This window comes from Lagenorhynchus albirostris, chromosome 6 (genome assembly GCF_949774975.1).
Source record: "Lagenorhynchus albirostris chromosome 6, mLagAlb1.1, whole genome shotgun sequence".
Lineage (NCBI taxonomy): Eukaryota > Metazoa > Chordata > Mammalia > Artiodactyla > Delphinidae > Lagenorhynchus > Lagenorhynchus albirostris.
In genome coordinates, this window is record NC_083100.1 from 21980645 (window position 1) to 22003353 (window position 22709).

The 22709-nt window shown below is 40.5% G+C and overlaps 1 protein-coding gene across 7 annotated transcripts in view; it reads left to right on the plus strand.

Moving 5' to 3' along the window:
• The window catches only part of FN1 (fibronectin 1), a 69164-nt gene extending 56039 nt beyond the window's left edge, over window positions 1-13125 (plus strand). For 4 of the 7 annotated variants that reach the window (XM_060152163.1, XM_060152165.1, XM_060152164.1 and 1 more), the window contains 10 exons: window positions 37-126; window positions 369-548; window positions 1676-1765; window positions 2723-3189; window positions 4192-4330; window positions 6553-6717; window positions 8595-8720; window positions 9244-9350; window positions 11935-12045; window positions 12366-13125. In XM_060152163.1, the coding sequence (XP_060008146.1) occupies window positions 37-126; window positions 369-548; window positions 1676-1765; window positions 2723-3189; window positions 4192-4330; window positions 6553-6717; window positions 8595-8720; window positions 9244-9350; window positions 11935-12045; window positions 12366-12437 (1547 nt within the window). In that variant the 3' untranslated portion in view covers window positions 12438-13125. The remainder of the gene's footprint in view (window positions 1-36; window positions 127-368; window positions 549-1675; window positions 1766-2722; window positions 3190-4191; window positions 4331-6552; window positions 6718-8594; window positions 8721-9243; window positions 9351-11934; window positions 12046-12365) is intronic. The other 3 variants (XM_060152169.1, XM_060152168.1, XM_060152170.1) reach the window with 1 other exon arrangement.
• Window positions 13126-22709: the final 9584 nt, after the last annotated feature.

Here is a 22709-nt window from a genome sequence, read left to right on the forward strand (position 1 = left end):
AAGATCAGATAAAACTCATCTCTTCACCAATCCCAGGTTTACAACCCGGCACTGACTACAAGATCCACTTGTACACCTTGAATGACAATGCCCGGAGCTCCCCTGTGGTCATCGACGCCTCTACTGGTAACTACACTTTCTACTGAAGAAATGCCACTGACTTATATGTTTGTGTGATCAGTCACGTGAACTTGAGCAACAAAAATGAGGCTGATACTTTTGTATTCCAGATCACAGTGAATCATTTTTACTGTTTACAGAACTCTCAGATTCTCTCAAGTCTGTTTTTAAGGGCTGGGAAAAGAATGTGGGAATAATTTTCTTGGTTATTCATTTCCTTAAAGAGATGTAACTTTGTTTTCTTTTAGCCATTGATGCACCATCCAACCTGCATTTCCTGGCCACCACACCCAACTCTCTGCTGTTATCATGGCAGCCACCTCGTGCCAGGATTACTGGTTACATCATCAAGTATGAGAAGCCCGGGTCCCCTCCCAGAGAAGTGGTCCCTCGGCCCCGCCCTGGTGTCACAGAAGCTACTATTACTGGTATTGCTGCTTCCATGCTGCCGTTTTCCTCTTTACTCTCTAGGACACACAAAGTGCTTAGCAGACTCCAACTGTGTCTTTGGTGCTGTACCATGAGAACAAGAAGCCCCATTTCTGACAACTTCAAAAAGCATTCTCTATGGAGGAGCTGTCAAGCTTGATACATCTCAGAATTCACAACAAAGCAATAATTTCAATACTGTCATAATGGCATAGCTAGAATCTTTTTATCTTCTGTATAGTTGCCAGATAGCTATCAGTTCTTCCTAGAAAAAGACATTTTTCAAAGCAAACTAGCAAATTTTGATACTGTTCTCTCACTCAGCAACCTAAAGAATGATAAGTCTGCAGGATTTGCCAGAGTGCCACCTGCGATGGCCCTCATTATCCGGTTTCACAGGATAGGTCTTGAGGCAAAGTGTTTCCCAGTCATCCATACTGGAGAGAGTGCTTGGGATGGGGAATAAGAGATCATAGGCCTCTGGTATTGTTTTTGTCCAAGAGATTGTACGGTAAACTGTGTATATAGGCTATCTAGACTTAAAAATCCTATAGAACACACAGGTACCAGAAGGAGACACTGCTTCTTTAGAAACCTTGGAGACAGGAAAATAGAATCAGATATGGAAGGCGTTGAATTGGATACTTCCTACAGGGACCATACAAAGAGTGGTCACTCTTTCCTGCAGAGCACTTTTTTGTGGTCTAACTTTTTCACTGATCCTGCCACTGAGAGCCATCTGTTTGTTAGGCCTAAGTAGGTTCATGTATACAGTCTGCACTGATCTCTCCCAAGTGTGTATTTCGCTGGCAGTGTGCAACGCTGATAGATTTTCTTGAATTCAGAAGGGCAGATGAGACCCCATGTGAACCGAATACCCAGGAAAAGTAAAGTGCTTATTCAGGTGTCAGACTTGACAGGAAGATAATTAATTTGCTAAGTGGCTATTGTATACAGAGTATTTGAGTGTTTGCAGAAGCAAAACGAAGTCAGTTTTGCCTTTCAAGAGGCCAGTGGCCAGCTGGAGAGAGGAAGCTTGCTTCCCAGTAGTATCTCCTGGTGAGATCAACTTTCATTTGACTAGCTGAGCCCACAGACATAATGTGATGATCTGTCCTTCCATCAGGTCTGGAACCAGGAATCGAGTACACAATCCAAGTCATTGCCCTCAAGAACAATCAGAAGAGTGAGCCTCTGATCGGGAGGAAAAAGACAGGTAAAGAGCACCTTCCTCGGTGGTTAACAGGGAGATGGCCAAAACAAAACTAATTATGAATGATTCATTTTGCAGGGCAAAAGTGCTCCAGGTTTCGATGCATTTCTCATGAAACTTTTTTTTTCCCTCTAACAGCATAGCATGTATGCTGTGCTCTTTGATAGCAGGAATAAGCTAACCATCTGCAGAACTGTTTTATTTTTTTCCTAGCCAGTCAATATAAAAGCCTTTGATTCATCTTTAAAAACTTCAAACCGGATATTAAAATGTAAAAACCAAGCTGCGATCGTTGCTGTTCTTCTATACATTCTTTTGAAGTTAAAAATGTTTTTATAAGAAGGGGGAGGGGAGGGAAAAATCTTTCTCATTTGTCTTTATTTATTATTTGGTTTCTAAAACTTCGAACTAATGTCTTACTTTTTTATCCAATTTCAGTTTAATTTGAAGAAAATGCTTTATTTATGCTGATAGGAGAATTTTAAAATAAATTTTATGTGTGTATTTTAATCTGTTCTTAGCATTTCAAACTGTGAAAAACTACTGCACCAAACCTCTGGAATTCTCATACTTCAGACGCTGATATAATTAGTCTGGATTCTAGTCCTCATAACATGATTCTCAAGTGAAACAGAGAAAAAAGGCTGCATATTTCAGTTCCGTTAGGCTTAATTTGAGCAGAGGCAGCTTCTATGGGGCTCAGCGGTTCAAAGCTTTGTGTGTATGATAAATTCATACTAACACTTTTTTTGTTCCAAACTATAAAGAAAACTTTGAGAAAAATCATAAAGATTTCTTTCTGGAAAAAAAGTGTTTTGTGACCTAAGAACTGCTAATTTTCCAGGAGCTTTGATCTGATTGAAAAATAGTCATTGTTGCCTGAACTGATAACGGCTCCCGAGGCTACTTCCGGGAGCTTAACACGCTTTGCTTTTTTTGGCTCTAACCTCTCTTGGCTAGATGAGCTTCCCCAACTGGTAACCCTTCCACACCCCAATCTTCATGGACCAGAGATCCTGGATGTTCCCTCCACAGTTCAAAAGACCCCTTTCATCACCAACCCTGGGTATGACACTGGAAACGGTATTCAGCTTCCTGGCACTTCTGGTCAGCAGCCCAGTCTTGGGCAACAAATGATCTTTGAGGAGCATGGTTTTAGGCGAACCACACCGCCCACAATGGCCAGCCCCGTAAGGCATAGGCCAAGACCGTATCCACCGAATGTAAATGAGGAGATCCAAATTGGTCCTGTCCCCAGGGGAGACGTAGACCATCATCTCTACCCTCACGTTCTGGGACTCAATCCAAATGCTTCTACAGGACAAGAAGCTCTCTCTCAGACAACAATCTCATGGACCCCATTCCAGGAAAGCTCTGAGTATATCATTTCATGTCATCCAGTTGGCATTGATGAAGAACCCTTGCAGGTAATTCATGTTTCTCTTTACTTCTGGGCAGCCTGGGAAAAAACTAAGCTAGGCTACTGAAGTGACCAGAGCTCTGATGTCCAGTGGCGTACTTCTAGAGCCTCTTAGAAAGGTGGCCTGCTTAAGTCCTGATTTTCTTTTTTAATCTCAGTACGGCTGTGCTTTAGGGGATGTTCCAAAGAGTGTCATTAGCTTTCGTTTAGTAGAGAATAAAATCATTTCTATTATTATCGATCATTTGAGGTTACATGGTAATATAGACAAAGAATGATCTTAGAAAAGAGAGAGAGAGAGAGATTCTGCCTGAATTTACTTTTGTCCAGGAAGGGCTAAAATGCCATCATTACGGTTTGTCCTTGAAGAATCCCATTATCTACAATATGTCAAAGGAGAAAGAATTTGGCTGAAGCTGTGCCTATAAGTGATTGATTCTCTGACTAAAACTTCTATGCTTTAATGTGTCTTGCTGATATCAATGTTCACTGTTTTCTTATTTGTAGAAAGTGGCAGACTTTTAAAAACTGACTACACTGTGGAGGATTTATGAGCTTAGAAACATGAGTTTGAGGATTTGGCAAAGGGTTTGAAGGACCCCATGTTGGGGTCAGATGCCACTTGTGTGGGATGAATGTGTATCCCACATAGCACAGCATCCACGTTTTATGTGAAGGGGGCAGCATGGCCACGGCTGCCAGTGGGCTTGCCCAGACTGCAACTACAGCAGGATGAAGAGGAGGCTGTCTCTAGAATTAGTGAGGGTTCCTGGTAACTGTGGAGCACGTAGGGTAGATTTTTGGCAGGAAAATCTGTCATGTAGAAACGATAGCCCCTCACTCGAGCTCCATTTCTCTCCTTCTCTGGTTGGGACCTTTACACTCTTCATCTTTGTCTCCCTTTGCTGTGTTTACACAGTAAGAGTTACTGAGAAGAGAATAGGGAAAGTCATATCAATTCCTCACTATAATGCTTTCTCCCCTACTTTGGATGTGCTAATAATTGCAGTTCCGAGTTCCTGGAACTTCTGCTAGTGCCACCTTGACGGGTCTTACCAGAGGGGCCACCTACAACATCATAGTGGAGGCAATAAAAGACCAGAAGAGGCACAAGGTTCGGGAGCAAGTAGTTACCGTGGGCAATTCTGGTATGTGAACATCGGGGTTATTTGGGCAAAAGTTCTGGACTACCCCAGAGATGCTTCTTCAAGTGACTGTTCCTTTCTTGCTGTTGTCTTTTGACTTTAGGAAATAATTCCATGAAGTAACTGAGCAACTTTAAATTCAATTATTTTCCCCTCAGAGTATCGTAGTATCTTGTAAAACACATACATAAATAGAGTCTCAAACAGTGATATGATGATAGACCTGGAAAGGACTTCAAATATTGTTTGGTCCAACACTGTGAGTCCCGGCTAGGGAGTATCTGGGTTGATATAGGACACAAGTCTCCTGATCTCTGTTCCCAGACCCTCTTCATCTTACCAGGTTGCTGTCCTCCTCAGTAAGTTTTAAGTACTGAAAGTGATTACCTGTAAAGGAAATTCCTTATCTGCCGACATCAATGCCTGCTGGGTTTTGATCCTGATGTAAAATGCTACCAACATAGCCCATTTCTGTCCAAAGAGCTCCCTTATTCCCATGTTATTTCATGATTATATAGGCCTTAAACCACAATGAGGTTAAATGGTCATTGACTCTTTGTAGCACCTGGAAAGTTCTGTTAAACCAGTAGTGTTTCACCCAGCTTTTCAAACTCCAGGAAGCTGGAGAGTCACCAAGAAACATGAGATAGGGAATAATCAAAATCATGAATCTCAAATTTTCCAACTGGAGGGTTCTCCAGGGGAGGTTCCATTCCCCATCAGCAGGGAGTGCTGAATTCTGTCTGCCAAGTGACAGGCTTTATTGCTCGGGCCAGTTACTTAACCTCAGGCTTCTTCCTCATTCGATAGGTGACTGTGTTCTTTCACATGTATAAAAGCCCGTGAATTAAGCAGTTTATTTTTTGGGGGGGTGGTATTATCTTGTGCTTATTGTGTTATATATCCATGGTAATGCACACTTTTTGCTTCGTGTGGTTTTGCTAGTAGAATGCCATGTGAAAGGAATTTTCAAGAGCACAAAGGTCTTTGTGCTTTTTCCACATCATTTTTTAAAAAAAGATTCCATCTCCAGATGGAATTTGGTCAGGTGGAATTTTAACTCCTGGCTATCTTTAGGAAGGTTATTGAAACCCCTCATAGCAGTTTAAGTTCCTTCCATTTTTCTTTCCGACTCCTTATTCCCAGCAGCAATATTCTGCATTCTAGCCAGGTTCTCCCAGCTTTGAGACATTTCAGACATCTTAGTTTCAACAAAACTCTATTTTCTTCCACTGTGATGCCTTTCAAAATATTAGACACTTCAAATATCTATTGCTTTTGAGCTTTTGATTTTTGCACTGTGAAAAAAAATATACACAGTGGGATTCAAAGTCACAGAAGTTAACTTGATTTTTAGAGAATAATTTGAAGCATGCTTTGTTTGCATGGATTATTTTAAAATAAGCTTTCCCAAAACATAAAGACCAGATCTAAGCAACATGAAGAGATTCCATTACTTAATTTCTAAGCCATCGATATCCCATTACTTTCTCTTATTTGGAACAGTTGGTTTTATTGATAGAGTAAAGCAGTCTGACCATTATGAAAAGACTGTACAAAATCTAGGCTTTTTGCACAATTATACAAAAAAAATGCAATAAAATAAATGCGATCACATTTTAATGGTATATAAAACTGTGACACCTTTTGCATTAAAAGCAAAAGATGCCCTCTAATAATTATTCTTTATTTGGCGAGCACTTTCTAAGTGTTGGTAATAGGCCAGTGCTTTGAATTCATGATCTCATGTAATCTTCACAAGATCCTGAGTAGGTAGAGATATTTTTATTTTTATCCCCACATTACAGAGGAGGGAAATAAGGCAGAGAAATGTTAAATAACTAGCTTAGGGTCACTCAGGTACTGATGGAGAGGAATTTCCAGCCTTCGCATACCACTGAAATTCTTAATTGCCTCATGATCTGTTCCATGTTATATAGACTAGATTTACTAGAAATGATTTTTTTTTAGAACTGAGGGCAAAAGTGAAAGATGGGTTCCTTTTAAGAGGCTTGTGGCAAGTGTTCACTAGCAAAATCTAAGCATTGTTTATTAGAGCAGTTGATGCACTGATAGAACAGATGAGTGCTTTTTAGTGCTACCGGGATTTTTGTTTTCGAATAAGTCATTATATACAATAATTCAGTTCTCTTCTTATGGTCCAAAACCATAATAAGATGTCTTTTTCTTTTTTTTTTTGCCTTTTTCTCCTTTTCTTCATGTAGTTGACCAAGGCCTAAACCAACCCACGGATGACTCGTGCTTCGACCCCTACACGGTTTCCCATTATGCCATTGGAGAGGAGTGGGAGCGATTGTCTGAATCTGGCTTTAAACTCTCATGCCAGTGCTTAGGCTTTGGCAGTGGTCATTTCAGATGTGATTCATCTAGTGAGTAGCTTGCTTTGTCCACCTCTTGCAGTTCCATGCACTCTCACAATGCGCCAAAGGAGGAAGCATGTTTGGCAGATGCGACCTCTTCCAAACATGAAGCAAACGAGTAGAGACTGCTTGACTCAAAGTAACATTTTGCATCATATAAAAATGATGGGAAATTTTACTTGTTGAGTATTGCTTCATCTCAAGGGTTGTATTTCAATATGACTATTAATTAAAAATAAATTTGCGACGGTGATACGATTTAAAAAATTTTTTTGTGAAATGAATAAAGTCAAACTCTTTGGAGCCAGGTCTAATGAAGGGTATCAGAGACACAACGGAACCTCAAGTCTCTTTTAATCTGTAGTGTTGAGTGAGCTCAGAGATGAACATTTATACTTACAAATATTCTACCTCTTTCAACACAAACCAAATATACATATATCATAGTATATATACACACTCACACCCACACACACATACTCTTTCATATCTCACATACACACTCATATCACACATACACACATTGGGTAGCTTGAATCTTGCCAAGTAATGTGGAGAGTACAGATAATCCATTTGTAGATAATTAAGAATCAACTTCAATTGAAAAATATTTGATTTTCAAAGTATAAAAGGATTTTATTATTTAAAATTATTTTTTAGTTAAAATAACCCTAGGAATGACTTATCATGCTTTGAGGTTTAGTATTAGAATTTTTAAATCCTTTGGTTCTGCTTTGTTTTTAGAGGATGTGATTATTATTGAAAATTGGTTCATTTTCATAGGTGTTAATCATTATGCCTTCTAACAAGCCTCCTATAGACATATCCAGGAATTGTACTGGGTGAAATATGACATAATGATTTTTAAACGATCTTAAGAGTACTTTACTTACTTAACTTGTATACACGAATTGGTTTAATTCAGACTGAAATATAAACACACCTAATTTTTTCAATGCAGACTACTGTGCTTGACCATCTGAAAATAGGAAGAAGTGTCCTATGCTGTTTAGGAGTTGGAAGTTTTAACATTTGGCATCAATTAGGGGTTTTAAATTTCTGAAACTGAGCTATTTTTAAGTCTGTATATTTATTACCTATGTAAGTACTTAGGCGCAACTGTGGGAGCAGAGCTGTAAGTTGATTTATGTGATTCTTTCGCTCAACTTACATATTCTTCACTTAGATGTCATAATGATTGACTAACTTTTTTAAAGTTTTAGGAATGACTGACTTGTTGACAAAACAGAAGTTGTGTGTATTATATAAACTTCCAAAGTTTGTTTTGTTTTAGTATAAACTTTGAAGATTAAAAAGTCATCTTTTATGTATGGTAGTTAAAGATATATAACTGTGAATCTTAGATATTCCTTAGAACCAGTCTTATTTGTAGGAATGATAACCATTGATTTATCATTTTGTTTTTGTTTTGATACATAGGTTTATTCTTTCACTTTCCCCATTTACAAGAAACAGGTCGTAGTGTGTAGAAACCAGCTGATCTTTGCTTTTTGGTTAATTGAACTTTGTATCCAGGATCTCTGCAAATCCAAAAGTGACTTTTCATCTATTAACTATTTTTAGCCTTCCCAATTTTAAACCTTAATAGGGAGAATTCAAATGAAGGTCATTGACTATTCTTGTGAAATGATTATGATGGAATAGACTGGATCTTAAAATATCTGAGAAAATGTTAAGTGGTAAAGATAATATTTTCAAATCCAACCAAAAAAGTGGTTTGTCAGAGGGATCATGACCTTCATCTTTCCTTGCCACTTCCCAGATACCTGGCTTTGAAAATCTGGTGACATGTCCCAGTACGCTCACCATCTTGTGAGTCAGAACACGCCAATAACTCCTTGCCTCTGATCTTCCCCACCCCCCAGAATGGTGCCATGATAATGGTGTGAACTACAAGATTGGAGAGAAGTGGGATCGTCAGGGAGAAAGTGGCCAGATGATGAGCTGCACGTGTCTTGGAAATGGAAAAGGAGAATTCAAGTGTGATCCCCGTACGTTGCCACAGATCACTTTTAGTGCCTTCTTGAGCGCTCCCACCTTCATTACTGAGCTGTAACTCTCATCCCCAGAAATGATTGGAGACTTTAGGTCTTCTTGAGGAGTGAATGGTGGGTTTGTTAATCTTTTGATTTGGGACAGCAGAGACAAGCTTCAAAAACGAGCCATAATTTAGTGTTGTTATAGGGCACTTTAGCACTTTTCCGACCTGAGTATTTTGACCATAATCTGCAGTGAAATGTAACAAGAAAGGCTTACGGGTCTTTAGATTCAACTTTTAAAATATGATCTCTATCTCTGCATTGAACCGTTTCCAGTTTATTAGATCTAGTCTTTGGAAACGCTGCCCTAAGACCTATACAGCAGTACCTCTCTTACGGATGATTCCCATTAACACGTGGCACGTAGGCTGTGATGACAAATTTAGGAGAGAAACAAACCCACCCCCGTAGAGGGGTCAAGTCTGTATTATTGTTCTCAGTCTTACACGCGCTTATGATTTGTGTGTCCACGTAGATGAGGCAACGTGTTACGACGATGGGAAGACGTACCACGTGGGAGAACAGTGGCAGAAAGAGTATCTTGGTGCCATTTGCTCCTGCACGTGCTTTGGAGGCCAGCGGGTAAGACCAGATAGGCCAGGCTCTGTGCAATTTAGACAACGGGGGGAGGTTCCTGTACGGACGATTAAGAGTTATGCTGCCTGTGGGCTGTGCACACAGGTGTGGTAGTGCACCTTATGAAATGGGGAAATACTTCAGCTCCTGTTGGAACATAACGCTACTGACTACCCCTTTCCAGTTCTCCCCCTTTGTGGCAGCCTTAGCCCCCTCCCCCATACCTACTATTCTCAGACTGCCTCTGTTCTTCAGCAACTGAAGTGTTAAACGCTGGGTAGCACTGGGCTTCTTGCTCCATTCTGTTGGGCAGGTGCCCCTGTGATACTGCTGTTAAATATTTTGAATACCCAGATCTAAGAAAATACCACTTCTTTGTACCCTCTCTCAATCCCCAAATAGATTCCTGCCATAGGTCTAGTGCTATGCTCAGGAATATGGGACACACAGAGGGAGTGAGAAATGGTCCTGGCTCTTAATGATATAGCTGGAGACATTAAATTAGCATACACTGAAAGTCCAGCTAATTAAGTCAGGTTCTGAGTGGATCTGACAAACCCAGTTCCCATGTAGGCTGATGTCAGCAGGAAAGGTTTGGTGGAAAAGAGAAGAATGAACTGGCTGGGTTTTGGGGTTTTTTTTGGTAAAAATTATTTATTTATTTATTTTTGGCTGCGTTGGGTCTTCGTTGCTGCATGTGGGCTTTCTCTAGTTGTGGCGAGCGGGGGCTACTCTTCATTGCGGTGCGGCTTCTCACTGCAGTGGCTTCTCTTGTTGCAGAGCACGGGCTCTAGGTGCACGAGCTTCAGTAGTTGTGGCACTTGGGCTCAGTAGTTGTGGCTTGTGGGCTCTAGAGTGCAGGCTCAGTAGTTGTGGCACAGGGGATTAGTTGCTCCGTGGCATGTGGGACTTCCCAGACCAGGGCTCGAACCCATGTCCCCTGCATTGGCAGGTGGATTCTTAACCACTGCGCCACCAGCATAGTCCGCTGGCTGGGGTTTAGGATGGTTACAGTCTGGTTGAGGGATGGGGGGAGCAGAGAGAGCAGGGCGAGCACAGGCCCTTGGAATGGGAAGGAGCTGGCACATGTGGGCTCCAGTGAAACAACCCTCTGCCTGCTGTCTAGTGGGAAGACATTAAATGGGAAGAAGTGGGGGCCACTTATGGAGGGCCTCGGAAGTCCATTATTCATGCCAGTACTTCTCAACCATTTCTAATCTGTGTCCTACTTCAATATAACAGAAAAGTGCTGTGCTTTCCTCTAATCTTTGAAATTACAAAATAAAATGCCTTATAACTCAAATGAAAGCAATGAAACATAACATTCCTTTGTTTTCAATGAAAACATACCCTCCCCAACAGCTTTTCAAATTCTGGTCCTTGAAGAGCATGCTCCCTACTCCCGGGTAAGGCTCACTGGTCGATGCCTTTGGCATTAGCCAGTTGCAGGTGCCCAAGAGAAAGGGAACATGATGGAAGACGGTTTTTAGGAAGATTGAACTGGCAGCAGAGAAGGGTCTTCAGGGGTCTGGCTGAGGGCAGCCCCTGGAAGCTACTCTGAGCTTATTCCACCACTTGTGGTTGGGTGGGGAAAGTCTCTCTCTCTCTCTGTCTCTCTTTAACATATATAAAGACCGTGATCACAGAACTCAGTCATCTCTGGTCATGTGCTCAGTGTAGAAAAGTGTGATGGAAAGTGAATTTGTTGAGAAGTCGGTTTTGGTCTCACTTCAGCCTCTCTGCCTCATGATTTACGTACATGAAACCTTTAACGTGTGATACCTGTTCTGTTCTAAAGCGAAGTGCGAAATGAAACACTTTAGACAGGAGTGGGAACTGTCACGTGTTTATATGAAAGCAAGATTCACTGATTCTTATAAATAAAAGTAGGTATTTACCCGTACTGTCTTAGGTATTATGGGGAATATGCTTTTAAATGGACAAATATGTCTGAAATATTTCACTGACAATATAAGAAAGAAAGTGATTGTATTACTTTGGGTTCTTCTGGCTATAAGAGAAAAGCCCAACTCAGGTTAATTTAGGCAAAAGAAGGCTCACATGACTGGAAAGTCCCAGGATCTCTCAGTAGAAAGGACATGACCAGGAGTCACCCAGCTGGGTGGCAGTCCCACTCCACTCACAGGTCACTGTGTGACTTCCCCGCCCCCCAGTCAGTCATTCCTGTGGGTCTCCTTTCCCTTACCTATAAAATGAGGGTGTCTGTCCATGTCATCTCACGTTCCTTTTAAAAGCTCTAGGATTCCAGGAAAACCTCCTCCATCATGTAGTGTGGAAAGCTTATTAAGGAAGTCAGGACTGGAATCAGCCTTAGCAGATGGGTGGGGTTTGTAAGACATTTCAGGAAAAAGGAAAAGCATCAATAGAGGCAGCTATAAAACATGCGTTATCAGCCAACATGTATTCTGCAAGTTATAAGTGCATGAAATCATCCTCAAAGCTTCCTCTGTGACTAACTGCGTATATTTTGCCGACTCGTAAGAGGTGAAATTCTTCGACACAAGCTCTAAGTTGCGATGTTCTTGCGTTGTCATAAACCCCATCCGACTTCATGCCTCTGCTCTCTCAGGGCTGGCGCTGTGACAACTGCCGCAGACCAGGGGCTGAACCTGGTCACGAAGGCTCAACTGGCCACTCCTACAACCAGTATTCGCAGAGATACCATCAGAGAACAAATACTGTAAGTGCATTTGCACCCTGCGTGTTTCTCCCCTAAATGCAATTAGGCACATAGCAGGGAGCCTCTTTCTGTAGGTACCTTTCTTCTGAATGAACCAATTTTAAAAAACTTTTAAAAGACTTAAGAGTAGAAAGAATATTGTATCCTGTAACATAATTTGGGTTCTCTTGAGCATCTCCCATTGCCCAATATATAGCTAAGCTCTTAAAGCTAGACATATGTTCCTATGCATAAGTAATTATCAGAGTAGCCACCCTCCCCTTTTTTCCTCTGTAGCCTTTACAGCATTGCTGTTAATTTTTCTTCTTCTTTTTTAACAGAATGTCAACTGCCCAATTGAGTGCTTCATGCCTTTAGATGTACAGGCTGACAGAGAAGATTCCCGAGAGTAATATTTCCAACCCAGAGAAACAAGCACGGATCTCTGTCAAGGTCCATCCAAACTGGAGTGATGCTAGCAGACCCCAGCTTAGTTTGTTTCTTTCTTAAGCCCTCTGCTCTGGAGTAACTTCTCCAGCTTCAGCTCAATTCACAGCTTCTCCAACCATCACCCTGGGAGTGTTTTTAGACTTTTCTCATAAATGGGGCAGTATGTTGCCAGCTCTCCGAAGTATTCAATACTGCTCAGTATTTTAAATGAAATGTTTCTAACTTGTGATTTGGATTGGGATCAATAGGGAAGCACATGCACCAACCAAGATACAAAATGTCTTGAAATGATATTACCAAAATTCTCAATAGGGAAGTTACCCAATCACTTCTGCTTCCACTTAACTATCTGGCCCACAATATTGTAGGAAGAGCATGTCCCTGTTGCTGTGATATTTGAAATATCCACAGTACTCACTATTTCCAAATGATTCTAGTATTGCCTAGAAATCTTTCTCTTACCTGTTATTTATCAACTTTTCCCTGTATTTTTATATGGAAAAAATTGTATTGAAGACACTTAGTATGCAGTTAATAAGAGGAATTTGGTCTAATTATGGTTGGTGATTATTTTTTATACTGTACATGCCAAAGCTTTACTACTGTGGAAAGACAACTGTTTAATAAAAGATTTACATTCCACAACTTGAACATCATGGCTTCTTTTTTACATACAGAAATTTGGGGGGAAATAAGAATCTTCCTGAATGTTTTTTCTTTGCTATTCAGCAAACATTGGAAAACCCATGATGGGCACGGCTCTCTAAATTTTGGTGATTTATGTACAAGCTTTTCTAAGTCTGTCCCTCCCCAAACCCAGATTCAGTCTCGTCATTTTATCTCTTCAGTAATGGAGATAACTTTATATTTTCCGCTTTACCAGATTTAGGTGGATTCAGATACTTAACTTGCTAGCTAGCTCTTCAGAAGTATAATGGAAACAACCTTTTCATTGTTCTTTTCTAACCATTATAATTCTTTCCTCCCTCCCACTTCCTTTCCGTCCTTCATTAAATAAACATCTATTCGAAGCGATTACCTGCAAGGAAAATAAAAAGATGACTGAGATGTTAAAACTACTTAAATCGGGAATCCCCTGGTGGTCCAGTGGTTAGGACTCCTCACTTCCACTTCACGGAGAGCAGGTTTGATCCCTGGTCGGGGAACTAAGATCCTGCATGCTGCACAGTAAAGCCAAACAAAACAAAACAAAACAAAAAACCACCAAAAAACTACTTAAATCGCATGGCATAGAGGGGTTCTGTCTTAAGGAAACGCTGCGGTATAATAACGTCAATCCAACTTGTTTAAATGCCAGCTGACCCTGGAGTGCCCCAGATGAACAAACTGTGTGCAGTCCTGGTCTACAAAGGCCCTTTTATTTTTCAATTTAACTTTGGGGAACCAACAAATCCAAAACTTTGAGATTAAGTCTGTCATATCCAAAATAGTAGAATAGCAGCACTGGAAACAGTCAATTATTAATTAGTAAAAGATTAGTCATTCATAATATACAAGGCATGGAAAACACTTGTTTATACACCACTGTAACAGAATATCAATAAATACCTGGCAATAAATATTAAGACTAAATACAGAAAGAGATTTCCTCAGGGTTCATTGGTTTTTAAAAAAAAACCAAAAAACAAAACTCATGTTGGAATGGATTTAGTTTATAAAATTCCTTGCCATTTAGCATCTCATTAGGGAGAGGTTTTTTTTTTTTTAACATCTTTATTGGAGTATAATTGCTTTACAGTGGTGCATTAGTTTCTGCTGTATAACAAAGTGAATCAGCCATACATATACATATATCCCCATATCCCCTCGCTCTTGCGTCTCCCTCCCACCCTCCCTATCCCACCCCGGGAGAGGTTCCACTGTCTAATTTGACAGGACTCCAGCTCAGAGGAGTTTTCCTTAGCAGGACACAGACTCACAGCCCAGACTTCTGTTAACATCACTAAACTCTCAGCTTTGTCAAGCCAGTAGGTACCAAGAGAGCTACTCTGTCCATGTGGAAAAAAGGAAGAATCACAGGAAGAATATTAAATGACTGTTCCACATACGTGGGTCATCATTGTTCATGGAGAGAGAATATGACCCAATACAAATTCACGCACGGTGTTAAGGGGAAGCCCCACTGCAGACACACACCAAAGAGAAAGCGGGCTCCTGCCTCCATCTTTAATGTGAAGAGGAAGCCCAGGTACTGAACTTGTGAAAGTCTGCACCTCAGCTCCATCCTACTGAAAGGTCTTTACATTTAAAAACATAATGAAAGAACACCTTTGGGTTGAGACTGACTTTGCTTCAAACCACTTATCTAGAGACAAACCTAAAATGATTTTCCCCAACATGAGTTTAAGTAAATCCAGTTGGACTGTATTAATTAAATGGACAGTGAGCCCATCAAAAACTTTCACACTGAATGTAAAATCTGCAAGTTCCACATTTAAGATGTTAAAAAGCACCACTTTTTCCAGAATGTCTGCTAGATTCTCAAAAGCAATATATTAAATTTACAAATGAAACTCTTTCAATAGTGAGTCAGTAACTACATGCAGATAATCAGAACAAATTAAATTTCAATGGCCTTTTATGTTTTGGCATCACAAGGCAAAACGGTAAAACTTTCTTTTTTACTATTTCTCAGCAAAATCATTCAAACACAAGGATTTCTAAAGATCTTTTACAGTTTTTACTGACTCATGTTACTGTTGTTCCTGAGAATTGTCTTAAGCAGGCCAGACTGAAAAGGCATAATTAAAAGACCAATCTGGATTCAGGCAAGAAACTGGCAATTCAAGCAAAGTCAGATAAAAGTAGTAAATATATGAGTTTAAAAAGAAAAATCATAATTTTGAAGCTATACCTTGTCTTGCTGGACGTGATTTGTAATAAAATTTATTGTTGAGTATTTTTGTTGTTTTCAGCTCTAATGACCAGAGTGAATTATGCAAGTTAGTCAGTATACTATCACTATAAGCCTGTAAGGCACACGTTCTGCGGAGGTGAATAAAGAAATGCTCAGGTGGAAATTACAAGTATAGGAAATGACTTTTCTATTTAATTATATTTCCATTGAAAATTCTATTCCATTTCTAGTTGTATGAAACTCATTAAAGTGATTAAGAAACACACATTAGCACATTTAAGTGCTGAAATTGCTTCCTATTCAGTAAGTTCCCATTACTGCGACAGGGAAAGTGGCAGGCTCCAATTAAAAAATCCCATTTTCAGGAGATACATTTCAACCATTAAAAAAAAGATCACTCTTGGGACTTCTCACGTTTGGGGACATTTAAAGATTACCACAAAGGCTGATAAAGCAGACGCAGCACAAAGCAGGGCAGCACCTTGCCCTGCCCTGGATTTTTCAGACTAAGAAAGTTTTAGAGTATATATGGCAGTCATATTTGAGATGCAAGTTATTTATCATTGCCACATCATCCCATTTCATAGTCTCGTTAAAATAAGAGATTCAATTTGAATTGCAAACAAAAATCTATATAAATTACAACGGAAGAGAAGAAAATACTGTAAGTAATAAAAGAGCAAGAGAAATGATGCTTCAGCTGAAAGCCCCAAACGCGAAATTCCTTTTTTAACATTCCTCAGCAGAGTTAGGTATGAAGGTATGAGATATTAAAGCATGTTTTACATTTCCTGAAATTCCTCTTTAGAGACGTAAAAGTTCTAACGATCTGAGGAGCCAGATTTATCCTATTAATGGCTCTTGTGTGGAGCCTCCAAAGGCTTGAAGTTATTAGCTTTGCTTGGAGGTGGCCAGCATGGGGTGATTGTCAGCACCCAGTGCTGGCTAGGGCTGGAATCACCCATCCTGCAGGCAGCCCATCCCCCAGCAGAATGCCCTTACGGAAAATACACTGCAGGCCCAGGATGCTCCCAGGGAGCTCTTTGCATCACGGTACCTCAGAAACCACCATTTCGTTCCAGAAGGAAACCTTGCCTCTGCCAGGAGGTTGCTGGTCAGGACCGTACAGTGAAACCTGCTGATCCGTAAAATTCAGCATTAGTTGTAAGATGCCGAGCCAAGCGCCGAACATGCCACTTTGGTGGAGAAACTGGAACCCTTTCATACACTGCTGGTGGAAAAGTAAAATAGTGCAGCTGCTGTGGAAAACAGTTTGGTGGTTCCACAAAAAGTTAACCATTGAGTTACCATATGACCCAGCAATTCCACTCCTAGGTATATACCCAAGAGAACTGAAAACATATGCTCACATAAAAACTTGTACACAAATGTTCACAGCACCATTTTTCGTTAACAGCCAAAAAGTGGAAACAACCCAAATGTCCATCAGCTGATGAATGAATAAACAACATGTGGTCTGTTCATACAATGGAATATTATTTGATCATAAAAAGGAATGAAGTATTCATACATACTACACCATGAACCTTGAAAACACACTAAGTGAAAGAAGTCAGGTACAAAAGGTCACATAATGTATGGTTCCATTTATACACAATGTCCAGAATAGGCAAACTAATAGAGACAGAAAGTAGATTAATGGTTACCAGAGGGAGAGAAGAATAGAGAATAACTGCTAATCAGAATGTGGCTTCTTTTTGGGGTGATGGAAATGTTCTGGAACTAAACAGTGGTGACGGCTCTACAACTTTGTGAATATACTAAAAAATCACTGACTTGCATTTTATATGTGTATTTTATTTCAACTGAAAAAAATGGCACTTCAGTTACAAAAGACCTCAATATCCTTTTGCTTCCTGGTAATGTTACCAAGGCTGTTGCCCCAGCATCACACCCCTGCCCCTCCCTCGAATGGAAACCAGTTACTCTTATCTAAGTTTCATGAGGAAACTGCAGAGAAAAAAACAAGAACTGGTTAGAATCAACTAGACCCAAGATGGTGGCAGATTTGACTTCCAGTACACTTTGAGCCTCATTCTATGCTCCTTGTAATACATTAGCATGCTAAGTAACACACCCACCAGCGCCGTGACAGCAACTGTAAAAGCCCATACAAAGACTGAAAAGGAGCGTTGCATCAGTCTGCAGGTCCAAACCACACCCCTATTCTCAGATAACTCGTGGATATTCCTTCCCCTCTTTCCAATTCCCTCCCTTTTACCTTGACCCTCCTATATATTTGGTGTCTCTGCTCTAACTCGGTTAGGAAGTTGATTTGTGAACTAGGTTCCTGCTTTTCCATTCTTTGACCATTAAATAAAGTTTGTGCTGTTCCAGTCTCAACATCGGTTTTGCTATTGGCAAAAATGGAAAAAATAGGAAAAAGAACCTCCCTGGCCGAGACAAGGGGTCCTGGCCCGGGCTAGGATCCTGGGACGGGTCTAGTTGACCAATTCGGTAGCAGTAAGAAGCGGTTTGGGAAAACAGAGTAGATGAAAGATTGAAGAGAGACTTCCCTGGTGGTCCAGTGGGTAAGACCGCGAGCTCTCGATGCAGGGGGCCTGGGGGCCTGGGTTTGATCTCTTATCGGGGAACCAGATCCCGCATGCAGCCTCAACTAAGACCTGGCACAGCCCACAAAAAAAAAAAAAAAAAAAAAGATTGAAGGAACTCAAACTTTCTGGCTACCTATTCAAAAACTAAGGCAAAATCCAACTTCCACACATTAGTATCATCTTCCACTACCTTCCATGCCCCATATACACAAAAGCATTATGAAAATAATAAATAGTATTTTTTTTATGAGCAGTATTTATCATGTCTGAGGTGGTGTTAAATATTTTGTTTCATTTACTCCTCAGAGCAACGTGAAGAGGTAGGTACTGCAACATCTGTTTATAAGTAGAAAGTGAGGAAAGGCTAAGTGAATCACCTACCATCACACAGTTTGTTAGTAGCAGAGCTGGAACCAGAACCTGACAAACTGGCCCTGGGTTGTGTGCTTTTAACCAGGAGCTATTCAGCCTCCTTGGGAGCAAATGCATCTCCATTTTATAGATGAGAAAACAAATTCCAAGAGGTTAAGGCATGTGCCCAAGATCAACAAACTGGTGAGTGGCAAAACAAGGGAGAGATGATCATGAACAGCCCAAACGTGGTTTCCTAGAAGGAAAGAGGGGGCCATCATCAAGAACAGGTATGGGGGGACAAGGCAGGGGAGCTGCTGGCAAAATCCTTTTTCTTTACCTGGTTGGTGGTCATATATGTTTATTTAAAAATTATTCGTGGGAATTCCCTGGTTGTCCAGTTGTTAGGATTCGGTGCTTTCACTATCGAGAGCTGGGTTCAGTCCCTGCTCGGGGAACTAATATCTGGCAAGCCGCGTGGCATGGACAAAAAAAAAAGATTCTTCAAGCTGTAGATGCTTTAAGCACTTTCCATAGGCATGGTTTATTACAATTTATTTTTTAAAATAAATCTGTGCCTGTCATAGTGTTTAGCAAAAGTGAGCTTTAAGAGTGTCCAAGAATGGAAGGCACTGGGAGCTTAAAGACCTGCAGGGACTTGTGCTCTCAGGAAGGGACGAGGGACTGGGCTTCAGAAAGAAGGTGCCTCTGGAGGCAACAGGATGGGTTCAGGGTGCCCTTGGTGGACTATTTACAAATGAGTGAGGGCTCATGCTTTTCTTCCTGGGCCCCAGACGCTCCCCCAATTCAAATCACTCTTTACTGATCCAGATGTTTTGTTATGGGTTTTCTGCTCAGTCTAGAGTAACCCATTTCTCCAAGGAGTCCTGGATCCTTTTATTAGATAATGGTATTAGAAACCAAGATCTTAGCATTAGGTACGCTCATTGCCACTGGGGTGTCACACTTCTTGGCCCTTTCAGTTGATAGATATAGTCATGCATTTTAAAGTGTAAGAATATTCATTAAAAAAATTTTTAAATTACTTTTAGATTAACTGATTGAAATATTTACAGATGAAATATCTATAGACTTTGCTTCAAAATAATCTGTGTTGAGGCATGAGAAGTGGAGAAACAGATAAAACTAAAATAGTCATAAGCTATTATAGTTGGATGATAGATACATAGAATTTTACTTTTCTTGTGTTTATCCCAAAATATCCATAATAAAGACCTTTTAAGAAATGAGAAAACTACTTATAACTACATACTAACAATTTTGAAAACTTAGAAAAAATGGTCAAATTCCTAGGGGGAAAAATATACCTTGCTAGAACTGACTTAGAAATGAAAAAATTATTTAAGAAACTAAAGCAATTATTAGAAAACATCCTATGATATTTATTGGTGTTTTTTTATTTTCTTAATGGCAGAGTAGATTATATTGGACTACTCCTCCTGCAGATAATTAGGAACACTTGACGAAAGTATTAAAAAATCTATTTAAAGCCCCTGGAAGGCAACCAAAAACTGGTGGAAACCGGAGGCGATCAACCTTCAAAGGGGATCAACATCAATTCTCCACAAACTGATCTACAGATTCAATGCAATTCCAATTAAAATCTCCAGAGGCTTTTTTGCAAAAATGGACTAGTTGATTCTAAAATTTACATAGAAATGCCAAGGAGCTGGAATAGCCAAGAAATCTTTAAAAAGACTATTATGAAGGACTCACACTACCCAATTTCAAAATTTACTATTAAGCTACAATAATCAAGACAGTGTGGTGTTGGTATTAGGACAAACATAACAGTAGAACAGAAGAGAGTCTAGAAATGACACACAAATATGGTTGAGGCAACAAGGCAATCCAACAGGAAGAGCTGTCTCAACAAACGATGTTAGAACAACTGGATAAATGTATGGAAAGAAATGAAACTTGACCCATGCATCACTTTAACACTGGAATAGATAAAAGACCTAACTGTAAGAGTGAAAACTGTAATTGCCTAAAGGAAAACATAAGAGAAAAATCTTCACAGTCTTTGGATAGGTAGGCGAAGGTCTCTAGTTTTTAGATGCATAAAGATGCAAAGATGAAGATGGGATACAGGATGAGATTTTCCTGGAGGAGACCCTGAGATGGGATGGGGTAGGGAAGTTGGGGGCACCAAATGTTTAGAATAAGTTACTGCTCAGATTCTAGCTTCTGTTTTGGGAGAATGAGGTCACATTACTATTACATTACTAAAAATATACACATAGACCAGTCTGTCATGAACTACGGACTATGATTATTCCAACTCTTTATGTCTGAGGTCCAAAATTTAAAAATTACCTCAGAAAGTATTAAAAGGAAATACTCTAAAGAGCATTTTGAGGGAATTCCCTGGTGGCACAGTGGTTAAGGATCCACCTGCCAATCCAGGGGACACGGGTTCGAGCCCTGGTCTGGGAGGATCCCACATGCTGTGGGGCAACTAAGCCCGTGTGCCACAACTACTGAGCCTGTGTTCTAGAGCCTGCGATCCACAACTACTGAGCCCATACACCACAACTATTGAGCCTGCGCTCTAGAGCCTGCGAGTCATAACTACTGAGCCCATGCACCACAACTACTGAGCCCACGCTCTAGAGCCTGTGAGTCACAACTACTGAGCCCATGCACCACAACCACTGAGCCTGTGCTCTAGAGCCTGCGAGTCACAACTACTGAGCCCACGAGCCACAACTACTGAAGTCCACGCACGTAGAGCTCATACTCCACAAGACAAGTCACTGCAATGAGAAGCCCGCACACCGCAAGAAAGAGTAGCCCCCGCTCACCGCAACTAGAGAAAGCCCGCATGCAGCAACTAGGACCCAGTGCAGCCAAAAATAAATAAATAAAATATATAAAATTTAAAAATATTTTTAGAAAAAAGCATTTTGAGTCTTTAAAAATTAATATTGTGCCTGCATATCTGGGCAGTAATGGTGGGTGGAATTTCAGCTCTCACACGGTCCTCTTTTCTGCACATGTAAAACAGTGATTAGAGAATGAATTATTTTGATAAATCTGGACATAAGTATTTATATCTAATTGAGATAGTTTGTAGTGCCATTCTTTAAAATATTTATGTAAACGTATTCAAACCATACAACGATAAATGGAGAAACAATTCTTCCAATGATTATACCCTCGGTGTTAACCTTTGGTCAAGGGGAGATAGAATGCACACTTAACAAGTTATAAGCCAAAATATGTATCAGCTGTTTATTGCTACCTAACAAAGCACCCCAAAACTTTATGGCTTAAAGCAATACATAATCTGTTTCTGTGTACCAGGAATTCATGAGAAGCTCCTTTGAGCAGTTCTGTCTCAGGTCTCTCAAGAGGTGGCAGCAAGATGTCGCCTTGAGACTGGAGCTCCACTTCCAAGGCAGGTCACGCACATGGTGGGCAGGTAGTGTTGGCAAGATAGTTTCTCCTTCAGCAGGGCTGCTTAAAGGTACCTACAGCATGGCACTAGCTAACTCCAAGAAACTAAGGCTGAAGTTGTAATGCCTTTTACAGCCTAGCCTCAGCAGTCACACATCTTTCCTAAAGTATTTTGTTGGTCACACAAGTCAGCCTTGTCTTCAGTGTGGGAGGGTACTAACTATACAAGGGCCGGAAGATTAGTCAATATATTAATGACTAGAAGGATAACCTTAAAAAAACCCGTCAGAAATCTTTTAATTTAGGGAAAGTGGGTTAAGGACATGGGAAGAGGGCAGGACTCACCTTTTAAGGTGAAAGATGACAAAAGGTTTCAGTTGGCCTTCGGTGTAATATGTGAACAATCAGGACCACATGGGCAGGGCACATAAACGCACAATTATGTCCTGATGTAGGAAGGCACTGCCATCCACTGTGCCCTACTTCTGGTAGTAAACCTGGGAGAATACCAGGTCCATTTCTGAGCACCAAACATTGAATACATTTTTTAGGTAGCTCCAGAGGGGACATCAAGGACTGGTATAAATTATGGGAAACATTTCACTTAACACAGGAAAAAGGAAGTACTGGCAGTATCCTAATGTCGGGCCAACAGAAGCTTTAATCCCCCCTAAGTTTCTAGTCCACGGGTTACAATCTGCTGTTTGTTTAGAAGGTAGTCAACCACACTCTTTAGAACTATGATGAGAGGTAACTCGTGAGCAGAATCCCCTATGAGTAAACTAGTGGGACTTTAAGATGCCTGTGCTACCTGCTATGGTGGCTGCTCAGTTTCCTTGGTTTACCTAATGATTTACAGATATTCACACAGGTGACATTTTGGGATGAGCTGAGCCCCAGGAGGCAGGGATGCTCCTGTATTTCTTACAAATAACCATGTGTAATGTTTGTCAAACTAAAGAGCCTATAACTAAGACAAATTAAATACAACTACCAGACACTATGGC